The sequence below is a fragment of the Peromyscus californicus genome, unplaced genomic scaffold, assembly GCF_007827085.1.
Source record: "Peromyscus californicus insignis strain IS unplaced genomic scaffold, ASM782708v3 Scaffold_22__1_contigs__length_63687245, whole genome shotgun sequence".
NCBI classification, from domain to species: Eukaryota; Metazoa; Chordata; class Mammalia; order Rodentia; family Cricetidae; genus Peromyscus; species Peromyscus californicus.
In genome coordinates, this window is record NW_026294525.1 from 61429240 (window position 1) to 61447103 (window position 17864).

Sequence of the window (17864 nt, forward strand, 5' to 3'; positions counted from 1 at the left end):
GACATACAAGGGAGAGTAGCCCTGATCCTGGGCCTCCTGCCTCCACTTCCCTAAGAACAGGCTACGCTACCACACAGGCTCTTCGGCTTTACTGCAACCACACTTGGCATCTTACAAGCAAGGTTTTCAAGCCTTAGTGGCCATTCCACAGCCTCCATGGGGGCTTGCAGAAAAGGGAGAAGAGGGGCGGTCATTTCTATCTTAAAACTACAAAACAGAGAGAGCCCTTGGGAGTGTTCAGTGACTTGACAGGAATATACAGCTAAATCAAGTCACACAGAGACCCTGGACCCTGACCCCAGAGAGCCTGGCTCCCTCCCAGTGAGCAGTCTACACTGTTGATGATCATCCACTACCCGGGGTGCAGCTGCCCTCCAGAGCCCTCATTCCCAAACCATGACACTGACCAACACTGCAGAGCCTTAAAGCACTTAACATTTGCACACAGGGGTCGGTGACTGACCCCACAGGTGGGTGGGTGCATGGATGGATGGGCAGAGACAGACTATTACAGAATGCCAGCTCTGTTGTTTTCAACCCTGAGGTGACAGAGATAATGGGGTGTGGGTGAGGAACGGCCTTCTAAAGCTCCAGTGACTTTCTAATGGCACGTGGAGACTGCAGTGACCGGGCCACAGACGCACAGGGGAGGCTTCCACCGTGCTCGGGAGCGGCTTCTCTTTCAGAGTTCCGTCATCTCACTTCGGATGCTACCTTGCTTAGCAAATATTTTTTTTTCCACTGTAAGTATAAAGTTAAACTCCAGGGCATCCCAAAGGTCTGAATTATCCATATTTTAAATTAAAGGTGCACAAATCAATGCAAGTGTGCTGAAATAAACTGATTTTTCCCTCTCTTGAGCCAGAGGAGCCTGGGGGACCCCGAGTGGGGAGCCAGCGAGTCCTCCTTGCTGTTTCTTCCATCAGCTCACACTCCTCCTCGGCCCACACTCATCTCCATCCTCCCCACTTCCCCCTCCTCACCCACTCCTCAACCCACTCTCACCCCCACCCCCACCCCTCAGCCCACTCTCATGCCCACCCCCACCCCTCAGCCCACTCTCATCCTTACCCCCTTGTCTACCATCTCCTGCCAGCTCATCTCACTGACAAGAATCTTCATTTTTCCACTTTACAGTCTCAGGATTAGAATAAAAAACAAAACAAAACTTTGCTAATTGAGGGGAGGATGCACCCAGCAAAAGTGGGAATACTCCACGTCTTAGCGAAGGCCATTTCTTGGAATTACAGTCACTTAAATGTTTACAAGAAACAATTATTGAGTGTCCCCAACTGATCCACGCATGTAATTAATGAGAGAATTACTAAGAGTTTCCATTTTCTCCTTTGTTTTAGCCCCACCACATAAACTTTTCTGTTGGCGTTGCTTCAGAAAATTCCACCCAGTGCTGGAAGGAGGTAGAGACTGATTGGGAGGACAGAAACACTGTGAGGGCAAACTCCAAACTCCAACAACCATCCCATGAGACAAACAGAAAATACTTAGAGATGCTGCCTGCCAGCGCCTGGGCATTTTGAACAGGCAGGAGGAGGCGCCTGCCCAACCCTAATGGGTTTGTCCTTAGCTGTTTGTGGGGGAAAGCATGTCACTAAAAATGCCCCCTGCTGTCCCAGAAAGACCGAGGCATAATGAACCCTGGTGTGTCCGATTGTTTCACAGCATCTGAAGTTTCATGGAAATAAATAAACAAATGACTCCACTCTTGTCTGCCTGTATCTAGTCAATTTGCATTACTGTAGGGTTGGATGCTGCAGGGTAAATGCTCTTTTCCTGTGGGGCACAAGCCATGCTGCTTTTCCTGCTGGGGTGATGAGTTCCACAGCCTGCGTGGCACTCACCATCTGGAAAAGAGCTGCCTGGGAGGGCCTGCTTGATGCCTTGTGTTCGGCTCCCAGAGTCCTAATGTGAAGAAGCCCTCTTCCACTTAAGGAGATATGTCATCTCTTCCTTAATTTGAAAAATGTTCTGAATGCAAAGCGACATCACAAGGACTTCTAGGTTGCCTAATGTAAACTCTCTGTGTGACACTCTTTAGGCTGTGTCAGCAGACAAGGTCAGCTCAGCTAAACTAACAAGCTGCCAGTGGCCACTTCGGGGGTGGAGGTGGGGCGGGTGGAGAGCCAACATCAGATCCAAAATCTAAAATGAGAGCATCAAGGACTCGGGGCCGAAAATGGCCTGTGGAATTTAATCTTGTTAAACAAATTTGAACCGGGCATTTGTCCATGATGACCCAATGGAAAGTTCTAGAAAAAAAGGGAGAGATCTTTAACTGAATGACCTTGCTTATCTTTAGCACCAGTACTGGCCAAGAGTGGGGCCTGGGCCTGTCCTCTGTTCTGTCTGCTGCTCCGACCTCGAGATGTAAGGTTTTAGTAAATCACCATGGTAGGAATGAACATGACGCTTACACAATGCTTCTTTCTCCACTGACTCTCAGTGTGGTAGGAAAGGGCTTCTGGGAAGCCCTATCTAAGAATGATACATAAAATAAACGAATTCCCCACCATTCAGGTATGAGGGTCAAACCAATCCCATGGGGTGTTCCTGTGTTAGCCACTAGTTAGCACAATGAATATGTAAAGCAAGTTCCTACTGGAGAATAACACCAGGGTCCCCTCTTGTGGCTTTTACAACACTGGACTAAAGCAAGAATCCCAGATAATACAGAAACAGAAGCCGTACTCATCTGTCTCGCAGGGCCTAGCCGACACCGTCCAGCTTCCCCTTTATCCGACAGCCCCACGGTGCATCATTTTGGCCGTTGTGCGTAGCAGGATTTCAAAGGATGAAGTAGGGAATACTGGAAACCCAACCCTATTCAACCTCAAGGAGGAAAAAAAACCTTTCCTATCATGCATTAACTAAAAAACATGCTTATACAAGAGGGAGAGAACAAATTGATCTTCTACATAAGACAGAGAACCGCTGAATGACAACAGTTACCCTCACCCAAAAATCCACGATGAAGAATACTGACCCTCCACTCTGGAGATGAGATGATGGTTCCTTGGACACTTCTTTGGTTTCTCTGAAGCCTTGGTCGTAAGTACGTTGGAGTGGGTGACTCTTTAAATGACCAATGGCATTTGATGCTGTTAAATAAGTCCCATTTATTTTTGCCGTAGAATTCCCCACGGGAACAGTCTCTTTGGATTCCTCCGTGGTCTTTGCTGCAACGGCAAGGAAATGTTCTCTCAGCACATTTCTTACTTCAGGGGTTGCTGCCTTTCAATGCTTTGTTTGTAGTCTACGGATTTATGGAAAAGTTACCCATGGCTTGTAATCAAGTTTGGAGTTTTTATGGTCAAAACCTCTCTGAACACAATAAAACTCTCCTACAATTTTAGGCTTGGCACCATCATTTCTGGGGATAAATAAAATGAATGGGACATTAACTCTATTGGCTCGACGTCTACCTGAAGGGAAACACAGGCACTTAAGGTTATGAACTACCTATCCCACTAAGTACTCCTACGCCCCCGAAGAATAATTCTTCCTAAACACAATGTTAGCATTTTTCCACTTAAAAATAACTTATGGCTGAATGTGATGGCAGACATCTGTAATCCCAGCCAATTGGGAGGTAGAGGGGAGAAGTTAAGGAGCCCAGAGTTAGCCTTTACTATAGAACAAGTTCTAGGTTTCCAAGAGATTTAGTGTCAAAAAACCAAAATACAGCCAGAGCTGTTACAGAGAAACCCTACCTCGAACAGCCAAAAGAAACAAAAACAAAAAACAATAAAAAAAAACCATTAATATAATTAATAGAGTATCAAGTACAAGTGCTACATCAGTGACAAAGAGATTTCCTTATTCATAGGACTTACATGGGTCTTTTAATAAATAGTATACAGTAACAAAGCACACAATGTGTTTTTGATAAGGGCAAACAGAAGAAAAAGCAGAAGAAAAATGGAGAAGAATGAAGGGGACTGGGAGGGAGACAGAAAGCAATTTTAACGAGGGGTGGAGGGTGTTAGGGTAAGGAAGGTGAGCCCTTGGAACCTCGAGAGGCTGATGATGTTTGGAGCAAGGTGGCCAGCTTGTGCAGGGGCTCTGAGGCAGGAGTGTGCCCAGGGTGGTGGAAGAGGAACTACGGAGAGGCCCTGGAGGAAGAGGGCCGGTTCCAGGTCCCAGGGCAGTAACAATGTGATCCCCTAAGAAGACTTCCTAAAGAGGGGCAGGCAGGCTCCAAGAACACAGCCCACCTCCAAGACGGATGCACCTGAGTTTCGGGACACAGGTTCTTACCCTGAAAATAGAGCTTTCCTGTCAGCAAAGGGACATGAGGAATAGCTTGTCATCCACCTGCCGCTGGCCTAGTCTCTGTCGAAAGGGAGGAGGGGATAGATCTCCCTGGCGTAGGTGGAGGTGGGGATGGAGTGAGCTTCCCGTAGGAAAATACTTGAAAGTTTTTCCATCCTTATTCAGAAACCAGCCAACAGATGGAAGCCAGTAACAACAAAGCCCCTCCGCCTGCCCTGCTTTCAAACACCACACTGGGAGGTTGTGGGGAGCCTTAAAGACTGGCTGAACTGAGAAAAATTAAGAACTGAAAAGTGATGTCAAGTGACCCAAGGGCATCAGAGAGTGAAGCCTCTGGGTCCCCGCCCACAGGGCCTGGCTCAGGGCTTTTGTGTTTGGGGGGCGAGGCCTTTGGCCTTCATTCCATCCTGCTCTCGGTTCAAAGGCAGCTACCTGAGCACCAGCTCCGAGAGAGGTGTTCGTAGCTCTCGGGTTTCCCACCTTCTCCAGTCGCTTCCGTGTCCGGCACACGGTAAGATTTGATTGCTAGTACAGTGACGTGCATGGCGTTGGCTCCCTCAGAACCCGAGTTTAGTGCTATTAACCCTTTCTCTGGCCTGGGCCTCTCCACCACACTGCCTTAAACAACTGTACTTGCAGTTTACAAAGCACACACTGGTTGAGATTAGAAGCCACTGAGCCTCTCACTCTGGCTTTTAGCATTTTCTTTATTCACTCACTTTTCACGTACTTATTAGGAAACACTGCATGTCAGGTGCTGCACAAGTGAGCTATGGAGAAAAAATTCCAGCCTTCACTGACCTGCCAGAGGGGAACACAGCAGAGCTGTAGACGGGGAGCCGGGCTTACCTGTCCGCACAACGCTGCACCTAACGTGTTATTATCCCACAGAGGGGAGCTGGCCTGACACTCCCCCTGACTCCAAATGGAGAAGCTGAGAACAGCCAGTCACAGAAGGCGGAGGAAGAGGATTGCTGGAAGTTCAAGGCTAGCCTGGCCTCTATGTGGGGTTTGAGGACAGCGGGACTATAATGCAAAAAACAAACAAGCAGAACTGGAGAGGCGGCTCAGTGGTTAAGAGCACTGACTGATCTTCTAGAGGACTTGGGTTTGATTTCCAGCACCCACATGGGGGCTCACAGTTATCTGTAACTCCAGTTCCAGGGGACCGGACACTCTCTCCTGGGCTCCAGGGATACTAGGCTCATATGCAGGCAAAACATCCATAAAAATAAAATATATATTTAAAAAAAACAAGCAAACAAAGCCCGAATCAGGAAAACAAACAATACTCCTAGGCACACATAATGATTCTCGGTGCCCTTGATACACATGTGTGACACCTGTAGAATTCCACTGCGGACCATGGGCCAACTTCAAGAGGAGACAGAAACCTCCGTCCAGTGTTAGGACATGGGGACAGCTCTGTCTCAGACGTGTTGCACACAGGAAAGCACACTGGAGCTGCTTGATCCGGGAGGGGACACAGAGGCAGAGGTGTGGATATAAAATATAAATAAATGTTCTAGACAGGCAGCAAGCTGACAGTGAGAAGTGAGGGGCTGGGAATTGATCTGGGAAAGAGCGGAGAGGAGATGTGGTCCCAGAAGCATCTGGAAGGGTCAACAGGAAACAGACAACTTCTTTTTTTTTTTTTTTTTTTTTTTTGGTTTTTTTGAGACAGGGTTTCTCTGTGTAGCTTTGCGCCTTTCCTGGAACTCGCTTTGGAGACCAGGCTGGCCTCGAACTCACAGAGATCCGCCTGGCTCTGCCTCCCGAGTGCTGGGATTAAAGGCGTGCGCCACCACCGCCCGGCTGACAACTTCTTAAGAAAGGAGCTTAAGTCCAGAGTTGAGGCTGGCTTCCAGCACGCACGTGACCTCTAAGGCGGGTGGGCGCCTTGCTCCATTTGATGCCCTACTGTTCTCTCCTTGAAAGGGTTGACTTCTAATAAAGTTCTCCAAATTTGTCTTTTGCACTGAGCCCAGCAAATAATACCATGGGTCCTGCTGGAGGCTTGACCCAGCTGCATGTGTGGGGGGATTGAGGGTGGGGAGCACTCCTGGGGGTGCACGGTTAGGGTTTGAAGGTGTGTCTGAACACTTGGTTCTCAGCCGGTGAAACTGTTTTGGGAGGGTGTGGAACTTTGAGTGGGCGGGGCCTAGCTGAGAGAAGTAGGTTGCTGGTGGACAGGCTCTGAGGTTCATAGCTCCCAGGATGCATGAGGACAGGCAAGGGCCTGGGATAGATCAGGCTAGAGCCAGGCCACGACAGCTGTGCTTGCAAAGGAATTGGGACTCCATCCCCTTGGGCAGAGGCCAGGAAATCTGCTCTGCCTCGTGTTTTATACTAATAAAAACGGTCTTTTATAATTTTGGAAGAGTGGGGTGGGCTGGGTGTGGGGGGAGCCAAGGGAACAACAATATATTATGACCAATGAAAATCATTAGCCATAAATCAGCAGTGGCTACTTCCACACTATGATGGCTGAGCTGAATATATTGGACAGAGATGGAATGGACCACCAGTTGAGGAAAAAGGTTTTCTGCCTTCTAGAACAGACTAGTATGTGCCCAACTGGGTTCCTGAGAGACTCCACAGCCAGGTCAAGTTGGGGGACGTGGGCCGAGTGAACACTCAGTAGCTTTCTGTCCGGTCTGGAACGGCTTTCTTGCCCTCTAGAAAGCACAATGGCCAGGAATGAGCAGTGCCTTCCTGACTTGCCTGAGCTCTGGACCTATTTCCAAGGAACAGCTGTAAACGCTTTGCCGGCAGCATCCTCCGGAGTTGTCTGGCATCCTCCGGAGTTGTCTGGAACCCAGCGCGATCATCATTCTTGGAGGCACAGAGGTCCTCTGAAGGATTCTGAACAAGGGGTGATGCTATCGGGTGTATTCCCTTCTGCGCCTTTTAATGCTCTAGGGACGCAGAATACGAACATTTCTCATGGTCCTCGGGATTGGAGGGGTAGGGTGTCTGCTCACAGCACCAGTGACTAGGAGCTTGGCATCTCCAGACTCTGCTGATGGTTCCCAAGGTCTTGTCTTGAAACCCTGCAACCCCCTGAAGGGCTGAGGAAAAATCTAAAGGGAGCAAGGCAGGGGTGAGGCAAGAGGTGGCAAAGGCTTTGGGAGTGGCAGAAAAGGAGGACACAGACTCCATCCCTCCCAGGGAGCTCCAGAGGGCTTGGTGATGGAAAATGTGACAGGGACCGGGATACAGTGGCGTCTGCCCTGAGGCCTCTGGTTTGGATAACTGGGGTGTGGGGGGGGCGGAGGTGGTCACCACTTCTAGATTCAAACCTGCCTTCCACACTAAGTGTACCTTTGAGGATAACCACACAACACTCGGCCTCTTTCCTAATCTCAACCCAGGAATTCCAAGTCATCACACCCAAGCCCCACCCACGGGGTGTCGGCTACAAATGACTTCACACCCAGGGAGAGGCACACCCTGGGTCTCCAGGCTCAGATGGCTTTGGGGCCTCAGTGACCCAACAAAGCACCTTTTCTAGACAATAGAGAGTATGGCATCTGCAGAAATGACAGGGATCCCGGGGTGGGGCAGTCCCAGTCATTTTTAAAAACTGATGTGTGCTTTTTAAATGACAATGACTTCTGACTGTCATTAGTTTCTGAGTGTAGACACAGAAGCCAGAGATATGGGCCACGGCCAAAGAGACCGGGTAAAGAGCTGGAATGAAGACCCACCTCAGTGCGGGGGGGGGGGGGGGGGGGGGGGGGGGGGGGGGGGGGGGGGGGGGGCTGGCTTCCGGCCAGGGACTGGAGGTGCTGTGGCCTTCAAGCCAGGGCCAGGACCCACAGCAGGGAGGGGGGAAAGCATTGAGGACAAGGACAGTGGGAAGGCTTCGCTCCCTGGTCCCCTTCACACCAACAGGGACAAGTGAGCAAGCAGTGAACTCAGGTACAGACAAGTTCATCTGTAAGAGACCTTGCGTCCGGAGTCCCTTCTCATCTCGGCAAGCCATTTCCTCCGGCAGTTGCCATCCCTTCTGCTCCCATTGTCCTGACACTGGATCCAAGAAGCAGAGTGACAGACCGAGTCCTCGGGAAGACTATACTTTCGGGATCATTTCTATACGTTAGTCTCAAGTTCCCCAGGGGATGCTCTCGTGAGATCTGCTGTTCAGCTAAAACCAGAAACCACGCTGTCACTGCCTTGATGGTTGTCCTGGCCACTCATGGAAGGCAGAATCAAGCCGGGGCCGCTGTCCATGTTCCCAGGACCTGCACGGCCCTCCAGCTCCAGCTTCCCCACCTTCCCATGCTGGCCATCTTCTGCTCCTGCGCTCACTCCTGGATCGGGCCTTTCGGCCCGCCTGTCCTTTCAACGTGGACACTCTGACCACAGGTTGTCCATTCAAGGCCCCTTAACAAGGCCCCTGAGCTAGAGGACAGGAGAGTCACCCGCCACCCTGTTACGTTCTTTATCCTCTTCACAGCCTGTGAGAATCCCTCACTCGTTTGTTCTAACATCGTTTCTCTACCCGCCCTAACTGGAGGTTCTCTGAGGACAGGACTCGCTGGTCTCGAATGGTACCCTGCACTCGGAAAGGGGCTCAACAAGAAACAGACTGTATCGGAACAGACACACGAAGTGGGAGAGCAAGCTGCCAACTACCTGATCTACTTGGTTACGGCATCATGGTGTGACGCACGCTCCCCCACTTCCTCATACGTTTTTCCTCTTCCTCCATAACCATCACCCAATGGGGGAGTACGTGAAGTGAGTTGGGGTACATGTGACCTGCTGATCCTACCCCAGGCTATGTGGACACCACTGAGCTCCCATCGTTCTGCTACGGAAGACGTAGCACCACCACATCTGGGTTTTCACGAGAAGCCATAAATCTGGCTCCTACTGTGAGATCCTGCTACCATTTAAAGGTCGGCAGTGATCTAAAAGAAGAGCTCGCAAGTCAAACAAGATGCTCAGATGGAGGTGTGCAGCCCAGTGGATGCTTTGGACCACCCGAGTCACAGTGTTCCAACTCCTCTTCATCCATCCCTCATGAGGAAGGCCCAGGTCAATCAGCTTCTGCTAAAACAGCTTTCTACACCAGTGAGCACGAACAGGAAGAAACATTGCAGTAGGGCTCCAACACACTCAACAACTGGAGTCTTGACCCAGTGCTCAGCCTGCATGCTCCAGATCCCGAGAGCTCAGCCTGCATGCTCCAGATCCCGAGAGCTCAGCCTGCATGCTCCAGATCCCGAGAGCTCAGCCTGCATGCTCCAGATCCTGAGCGTTCTCATTACCTGTGTTCTACATCACTGTTTTCCAACGTTACTGTTACCCACCAAATTTCTTGCCATCATTCCTTCTGCCCCTGAGCCCTCAGTGTGCCTGGGTAGAGTTTGATCCACCTGTTACACTTCTCACGAGGTGGCATCTCTATCCCCCACTTGTGGGTCTAGGTACACGGCCAGTACTTGTACAGCAAGGATAAAAGTCCCATTCGACTTCCGCTCCCATATTCACAAGGATCGAAAGCTTTAAAGCTGGGGTTGGTGTGCATTATGAGACTCACAATTCTCTTTCATTTCTTTAAAATATTTTTTTTTTATATTTTGGTTTATTTATTGTATGTGTGCATACTCACGCAAGGGGTCAGGGCACAGGTCTGGAGGTCAGAGAACAACTCTCAGGAGTCGGTTCTCTCCTTCCACCCCTCAGGTTTCCGGGGCCAGACTCAGGCTGGGTAGGAGATGCCCTTACCCACTGAGCCACTTCAGTGGCCCAATTATCAGTCATTTCTCATGAAATTAACAACTTTTTAAAAACTCTACTAGGCCAGGTGGTAGTGGCAGCGCACACCTTTAATCCCAATACTTGGGAGGCAGAGTCAGGCAGATCTCTGTGAGTTCGAGGCCAGCCTGGTCTACAGAGTGAGATCCAGGACAGGGCTCCATAGCTACACAGAGAAACCTTGTCTTAAAACCCCATCCCAAAACAACAACAACAACAAAAACTCCCACAAAAACAAAACAAAAAACCCTCTACCCTAAAAATTATTTCTTTCTGATATGTGAGCCACGAATTTTCTTTTCTTACAGAGTAATGCTCCCCCCCCCCAGTGGTGACATTTAGATATTCTTTATAAACAATTGGAAAGAAGTACATAAACAATTTTCTTAGCTACTGTTTGGCTGATATTAACAAGGTCTAAGTTTATGTAAGAACCATCTAAGGGCAGGAAAAACTACATAAAAAAAATAGCTTGTGTGTGCAAATTCAGGAAGTATGCCTGTCTGGGTCTGCAGGATGTTACAGGGCCTTACAGGGGGCAGCAGCAGGAGATCTGTCAGGCAGAAGGGTTCCCTGGGACGCAGCCCTGTAGAAGCGCGAACGCCCACCACTTATCCTTCTTATCTTCACAGGGTCCAGGGGAGGTTTAGGGAGGGACGCACAGGCATCCTCCTCCGCGGTGGGAGATGCTGGAGCTCTGGGTTTCTGCAAAGAGATTTTTGAATGATTGGCATGAGTCTCTGTTTCTCAAATAAGGCTTACCACCACCACCCTGGAGCTGGCTCTACCCCTGCAGGGGCCTGAGCTCGACTTCACCATAGCCTCTGGGTCTACCATCTCGTTGGCCCATCCTAATTAACATCATATGTACACACACACACACACACACACACACACACAAACACACACACACACACACACGCACTTAATACATGCACACACACGCACTTAATACATGCACACATACACACACATATACATGCATATATACATACATTCACGCACATATACACACACACAGACATGCACACACACATATGTACACACATAAACAGACACACATTCAGACACACACTTTATGGTTTTATCAGTGTATCCTATGAGCTGTTTTGCTACACAGCTTAGCGTATACGATTTATAAAATCCAAGTTATCTGTGCAAGAGACTGTAATGGTAAATATGATGTATTCAGCAGGCTTTGTAGTGTACTGTGTAAAGAGTCTTTTTCTGCCCTGCCAGTCAGCTCCCAAATAATGACGGGGACTTCTTACCAATTATGAAGGCACTACCGATAGCTTTTTAGGCTTGTTCCTAACTAGCTCTTATAACTTGTTTATATTAATCTACGTTCTATCACGTGGCATTATCCCTTGCACCTCCTGTCTCCTCTCCGTGTCTCCTGGCTCCTCCTGTGTGCCTAGATTCCTCTCTCTCCCTGGAAGTCCCACCTATACCTCCAGCCTAGCTATTGACCATTCAGCTTTTTACTACACCAATCACAGCAAACACATCTTCACATGGTGTACAAATATCCCAGAACAGGGTTGTGCTCAGTTTAGTTCAGAAAACATTTGTTGGACTACATGTGGAGACTCAGGTCTGTTACCTAGCACTTGGGAGGCTGCAGCGGAGGATTCAAGTCTGGGGCCAGTCTGAGCTACAGAGAAAGATCCCTTTCATAAAACAAAACAAAACAAAAAAGAAACACACTTATTGGGTACTGATGTGTTCTTTAAGCCCTGGAACACATCCTGGACTCCACAAAAGCATTTTGTAAGGACACCTAAAATTTAGATTCACTCAGATTAAAGAATGGCAAAGCATAAAAGTAAGAGTTTATATTGTACTTATTATATAAAAATGCTTACTTTTAGGTCTCAAGAATTCTGATGCAGACACCCTCCAGAAAATAACAGTAATGGCAAAATTCCCATTCCTTTAAGGAGTTTGTGTGTGTGTGTGTGTGTGTGTGTGTGTGTGTGTGTGTGTGTGTGTGTGTGAGAGAGAGAGAGAGAGAGAGAGAGAGAGAGAGAGAGTCCAGAGGTTTTTCTCAAGATGTCGTCCTCAATCAGTCCTCCACATGACTTTTGAGACGGGTCTCTCACTGACCCTAGCACTCAGTCTGCCTAGACTGGCTGTTCAGTAAGCCCTGGAGATCTGCCCATCTCTGCCCCGCAGTGCCGGGCTACAAGCAGGGGATGCCAAGCCTGGCTTTTACATGGCTGTTGGGGGTCTGGACGCAGGCCTTCACACTTGTCCAGCAGCGTCTTACCCACTGAGCCATCTTCCCGGCCCTTTTTTATTTTATTAATTTTTTGAAACAGCGTTTCACAAACTCTCCTTCTCCCTCCATGGGCCATGTGCTGGGGTTACAGGCACGAGTACCCCCTCCCCCACACATACACACACACACTTCTTTTTAAATATCTTTAAGATATGCCTTTTCCAAGCTCTCCATAGGTCTGTAGCGTCCACCCAAAGCCAGACAGTCCCAGGGTCAGTGTATCCCTGATTCCAACATTATCTGCCCAGGAAGAGCAGCCCCGCAGCAGCAAGTACCTCTAAAACTCCAGTCAGACACCGAAGGGAGACGGGTCAGTCGCTTCTGTGAGACACGAAAGAAGGACTTCGATCCAAGGGTTGATCATCAAATCTTTTAAAAATCCAGTGGGAAATCCTTATCAGATCATTTCTGGGGGTGATGGTTGAGGTCACCTATTACACACATCCTCTCAAATGCTCATGCGTACAGAGCACAGGCATCTGTATTTGAGTCCTGCTCATTACGTACTTCAAATGAAGCCGGGCAGTGGTGCCTCTCACCTTTGGTCCCAGCACTCAGGAGGCAGAGGCAGGTGGCTCTCTGTGAGTTTGAAGCCAGTCTGGTTTACAGAGTGAGTTCCAGGACAGTCAGGGCTACACAGAGAAACCCTGTCTCAAAAAGCAAGCAAACAAACAAAACAAATAAATTTTTAAAAATCAAAATGATATTCTTCAAAATATTTTCTATTTCCTCTTGTTCCTTTACATCCAGAATCAGTTTATAAACCAGAACAAAATAAAAATGAGTCTAATGATTTAAGAAAAAGGCAGTCTTTGAAAGGCATGGAGGAAGGGTACATAAGGTATTCAGCATGGTTGATAGGGGGTGAGCCAGGGAATAGCGAGTCTTTACTGGCTTTGAGAACTGGAAGGCCATGATTTCCGAGTTTGTTCAGCTGTGATTTGGAGAGAGCGGACCCTTCTCAGCTTCTGAACAGGAGCTCATTAATGCTCCCCCTTCCTTGTGTACACTGCTCATGCCTGTTACCACACTGGCTCCCATTTGCTTTTAATTATTCCCCAGAGTCAAGGCCTCTGGTCTCGCCTCAGTAAAGACTCGAGTTCTGAGGGGTCTATTCTGAGGCATCCACACTCATTATCTGCACCAAAAGTGGCATATTTGTTCAGGGCATTGCCCCTTTATGCTTTAATCTCACCAAGTTTATTTTATTTTTTCCTTTATCGAGACAGGGTTTCTCCGTGTAGCTTTTGGAGCCTATCCTGGAACTCACTTTGTAGACCAGGCTGGCCTCGAACTCACAGAAATTCACCTGCCTCTACCTCCTGAGTGTGGGGATTAAAGGTGTATGCCACCACCGCCTGGACTAATCTCACCAATTTATTGCAAAATAATACTAAGAGTGTGACTTTTGCAGGAAGCTGGTAGTATCAGAAGAGTAAGGAAATGAACATAGGAAAATGAACATATATAATAATGAAAGTCAAAAGGTGTAAGTATCACTCAATGCTGAAGGGCAGCACAGTCTTCTTGTGTCAAAACACCTGTACTCTGGAGGTGTGGCCAACCTGCCTGCTGAGTTCAGTGGACTGAAAAGCACCTGGATGAACAGGCACTCCCCTAGGTGTGCCTGTGAGGCTGGAGGACCTGTCCTGAATGTGGGTGGCACCACCCCACAAGCCAGGGGCCTCGGAAAGAATTAAAAGGGGGAGGGGCGAGGCTAGCACAGGCGGTCTCCTCAGTCTCCTGTGGGCCATGAAGAGAGTGCTTCCCTCTGCCATGTACTTCCTGTCGGGATGTTCTGCTTCAGCCTGGCCCAGAAGCAGCAGAGCCCAGTGACTATGGACCGAGAGCTCGGAAACTGTGAGCTAAAAGACATTCTTCTCTTCAGCTGTGTTGCTCGGGGATAACCGACTAACCCTTGAAGCTCAAACCGGCTGCTAGGGATTTTTTAAAGAGTCTGAGAAAGTCTCTAAATCCAAAAGGTAATTGTTTCCGTCTTTACAAACACTTTCAGCAAATATGCTCCTTGGCTGCGGGGTACGCCCTTTCTCCTCCCCGCTCTCTCCAAAAGTTTCCTCTTCCCACCACTCTGAATCTCAGTGTGCTCCTTTTCTTGTCAACTGAGTCCTTGCTACAGGCAACGCTTCCTTTAAACAGGTGTGGCGACACAGAGGAAAGAAGGTGGCGGGCGGGGAGCGCAAGGCCATCTCAAGATGCCTTGACTGGCAACTTCAAATTTTCATGACTGTTTAAGCTGAAAGATGACCTTTATATAACCTATACATTTCACACTTTAACTTAATGTGGAAATTCCTTAGACTATTTTTCCTTTGAACATAATACTCAATCATTCTGCAGTAGAGAAATGGAATTTCACAGACCCAGAGCAGAGTCAGAAACCCAATCTCATCTAATCGAACCTCATCCTGTAGTCCTATAACAGAGCAGTGTAACCAGGGCCATGCTCAAGAGACTTTTAGCTGCAAGTATACCCAAAGTGAGTGACTTCTCCACGTCAACAGTACTATGCTCGGCTACCTTCCAAGACCGCAGGTATCAGAGCCGTGTGTCAACAGCAGCTAGCAGATTATTCTGAGGCCTTGTTCTGTCTTCTGCAATATAAAAAAACTATGGTCTTCCTCAGGGCTATTCTGATTAGTATTTTAAAAATTCAAGGCACAGTTTGAGACAAGTGGGGTCACTTGGAGATGGGCTGGTGATAGAACTGAGGAATGTTGGGTTTTCTGAGCTGTGGCAACAGTTCACGGCTATAGAGGGGACTGTCTATGGTTCCCATGACATGCACACTCAGGTGCATTTTTATGGGTGAAGTATGATGCCTGCGCCTTACTTTCCGATAGTTCATCAAAACAAATATACCCACAAGTAGACACAAGCACGCACATACACGCATGCGTGCACACATTCATGGGGTAATAACAATTGAGAAGCAATGTGACTAAGGCCCCATCTCCATGGAAGCCTATGAAGCCGGCAGAGGTGTGTGGGGAAGGTGACTGGAAGACGGGATTGGTTGAGGTTCTCTGTAAAAACCTGCCCCTCCCTTCCCCTCCCCGGCCCCTCCAATGCTGTCAGGCATCCAGGAGGCATGCTTACTGTTTAGAGAGGGTGAAATATGGCCTCTCCAACTGGGTCAGTAAGCAAGGGTCCCCTCTAATAGGCCCTAATTGATAAGTATCAGGTACTATAAACTGAGTTTTCCTTTCTTGTGCATGTATTTTTGAAGCACTGTCTATGTTGAATAGGCTAGTCTCCAATGTGCCATGTAGCCCAGGCTGGCATGAACTTAGAAGAAGCCTCCTGCTTTTACCTCCCAAACCCTGGGATTCCAGGACTGGACCGCCATGTCCCACCGCCACGGCTATTAACTGAGTATTGATGTACTAAATGCTAAGCGTCCCTACCTTACTTCTTCCCTGGCCTCTGAGAGTCAACAACCAGACTTTGCCATCTGGCACAGAGCCTGGAGAAGGGCCGGGCCCTAAAGATAATGCCTTCAGGACTGTCAGCAACAACACGGCCCAGCCAGATGGCCTAAGGGGTGGGTTGGCTAATATACCTATAGACCAAATTCCAGCCATATGCCAAAAGCAGCATCAGGCACCAGAAGGGTCTCTAATGTGAAAGCCAGAAACCAAAACAAACCCAACCCTGCAACAGGGGCTATCCAGGGAGAGCTGAGCTGAAAATCACCAAACTGTAAAGTTCTGCACCCACGAAACAAGAACATCTATTACCTAAAACTACAAATTAAAGGCTGCGGGATGAGAGCTTTGGGGAATTAAAGATAGGAAAACAGAAATGAAAAGAACCCAATAAGTGGGTTAGAAACCACCAGCCACGCGGCACCATGAGGCCCGGAGGCACGGAGGACAGCTACAGCTCCACCCCAGGACACGTGCCCTGGGCGGGCATCAATCAACCACAAGCCTGCCCACAACAGGTGGTCAGGTACCATTACGGTGATGAGTATATGGTGGGAGAATGGGAGAGAGAGAGAGAGAGAGGCAGAAAGGTTTATGTTCTGGGAAGAGAGGCGGATCTGAAGAGTTGAGGGCAGAGAGGAACCGGCTGACATGGGTAGCCTGCTTGCCAACCAGAGCCATGGTGATGTCCCAGCCTGGGCTGATGCTGAGGGCCATGTCTGGGTCTGTGGCTCTGATGCAGCCGTGGTGGTCTGTGTTGCTGCCTGTGACTCCTGTTACCAAGGGCCCTGCAGATCCCCAGAGGCTGGGCCACCATCTGTGACCATGCTGGTGTCCAAAGGATGTGCCCCCACAGGGCCTGCGCTGCCCAGACTGCTGCCAAGGGCTACATCTGGGTCCGTGGTCCTGTGGCAGCTGTGGTCTGTGTTGAAGTCCGTGGCTCCTGGTACGACCGAAGACAATAAGGATAGGGCTGCACAGAGTTGGCTCTGCCCCTCACTGGCTGAGAACTGGCCCGTCGCCCACCAACTACAGCACTCGGGAGAACGGGCCCTGCACCTCACCCAGGCAAAGCACTAGAGCTGACCCTGTTGGCAGGGGTACAGGTGAGATGGTCCTGAGGGCACGAGAGCAGGGAAGCTGACACTGGCCCCCTTGTCTGCCATGTGGTGGCATGGGTGAGGGAAAGATGCCTCTCCCCACCCTCCTACCCCTACCCCTTGCCACCTGCGGCAGGCAGGAGAGCTGGCCTCGGGGCCACGAGAACGGGTGAGCTGGTTCTGCACCTCACTAACTGCAGCACTCAGGAGAGAGGGCCCTGCACCTTACCTGGGCAAGACAGCAGAGCTGGCCCTAGTGGTGAGGGTGCAGGTGACCTGGACCTGCCCCTTACAGCCTGCTACAGTGGGTGACTAGCAGGGGCAATGTTGGAGAGCTCACCCCGGTGGTGTCGGTGAGGGAAAGCTGGCAGGCTGACCAACCCAGCTACCACCCAGGCCCAGAACTAGTCTATGAGCTGGCCCACCCCAACATCCACCTCATCTATGAACTGCTGGAGCGTGTGAAGGGGCTGGACCTGCAGACCCAAAGCTGCAGGATCACCATGACACAGGACCGCCACCAACTATCCAAGAGGAGTCCCAGTGAAGGTCCAGTACTGAGGGTGTAGCAGAAGCCAGAGGCCAAGGAACCAGACCAATGACTGACTCATTGCAATGAACACGTACAAGTGAAGATGTATGGACTAAAGAGTACACTGTGTGACTCACTGTGTCACACTACAGATTCCACTCTGAGACTTTTTGTATGTTGGTCAGTTTGTTTTTGTTTTTGGTCTTTTGTTTTTATTTTAAATTTTATTTTATTTGTGGGAGACGCAGATTGCAAGGGTAGAGGGTAGATATGAAGAGACAGGGAGATGAATGGGATCAGGATGCATGATGTGAAATCCACAAAGAATCGACAAAAAAAGCCTAAAGGGCCGGGCGGTGGTGGCGCACGCCTTTAATCCCAGCACTCGGGAGGCAGAGCCAGGCGGATCTCTGTGAGTTCGAGGCCAGCCTGGTCTCCAAAGC

The 17864-nt window shown here is 49.3% G+C and overlaps 1 protein-coding gene across 4 annotated transcripts in view; it reads right to left on the reverse strand.

Moving 5' to 3' along the window:
* Window positions 1–17864, reverse strand: part of Armc2 (armadillo repeat containing 2) — a 116445-nt gene that overhangs the window by 84041 nt on the left and 14540 nt on the right. For all 4 annotated transcript variants that reach the window (XR_008221301.1, XM_052751527.1, XM_052751529.1 and 1 more), the window contains exons 4-5: window positions 10593–10764; window positions 3002–3194 (exon numbers count right to left, since the gene is read on the reverse strand). Coding sequence is in view for 3 of the 4 variants with exons in the window: in XM_052751527.1 (XP_052607487.1) it covers window positions 3002–3194; window positions 10593–10764 (365 nt within the window). In the remaining variant the exon portion in view is untranslated. The remainder of the gene's footprint in view (window positions 1–3001; window positions 3195–10592; window positions 10765–17864) is intronic.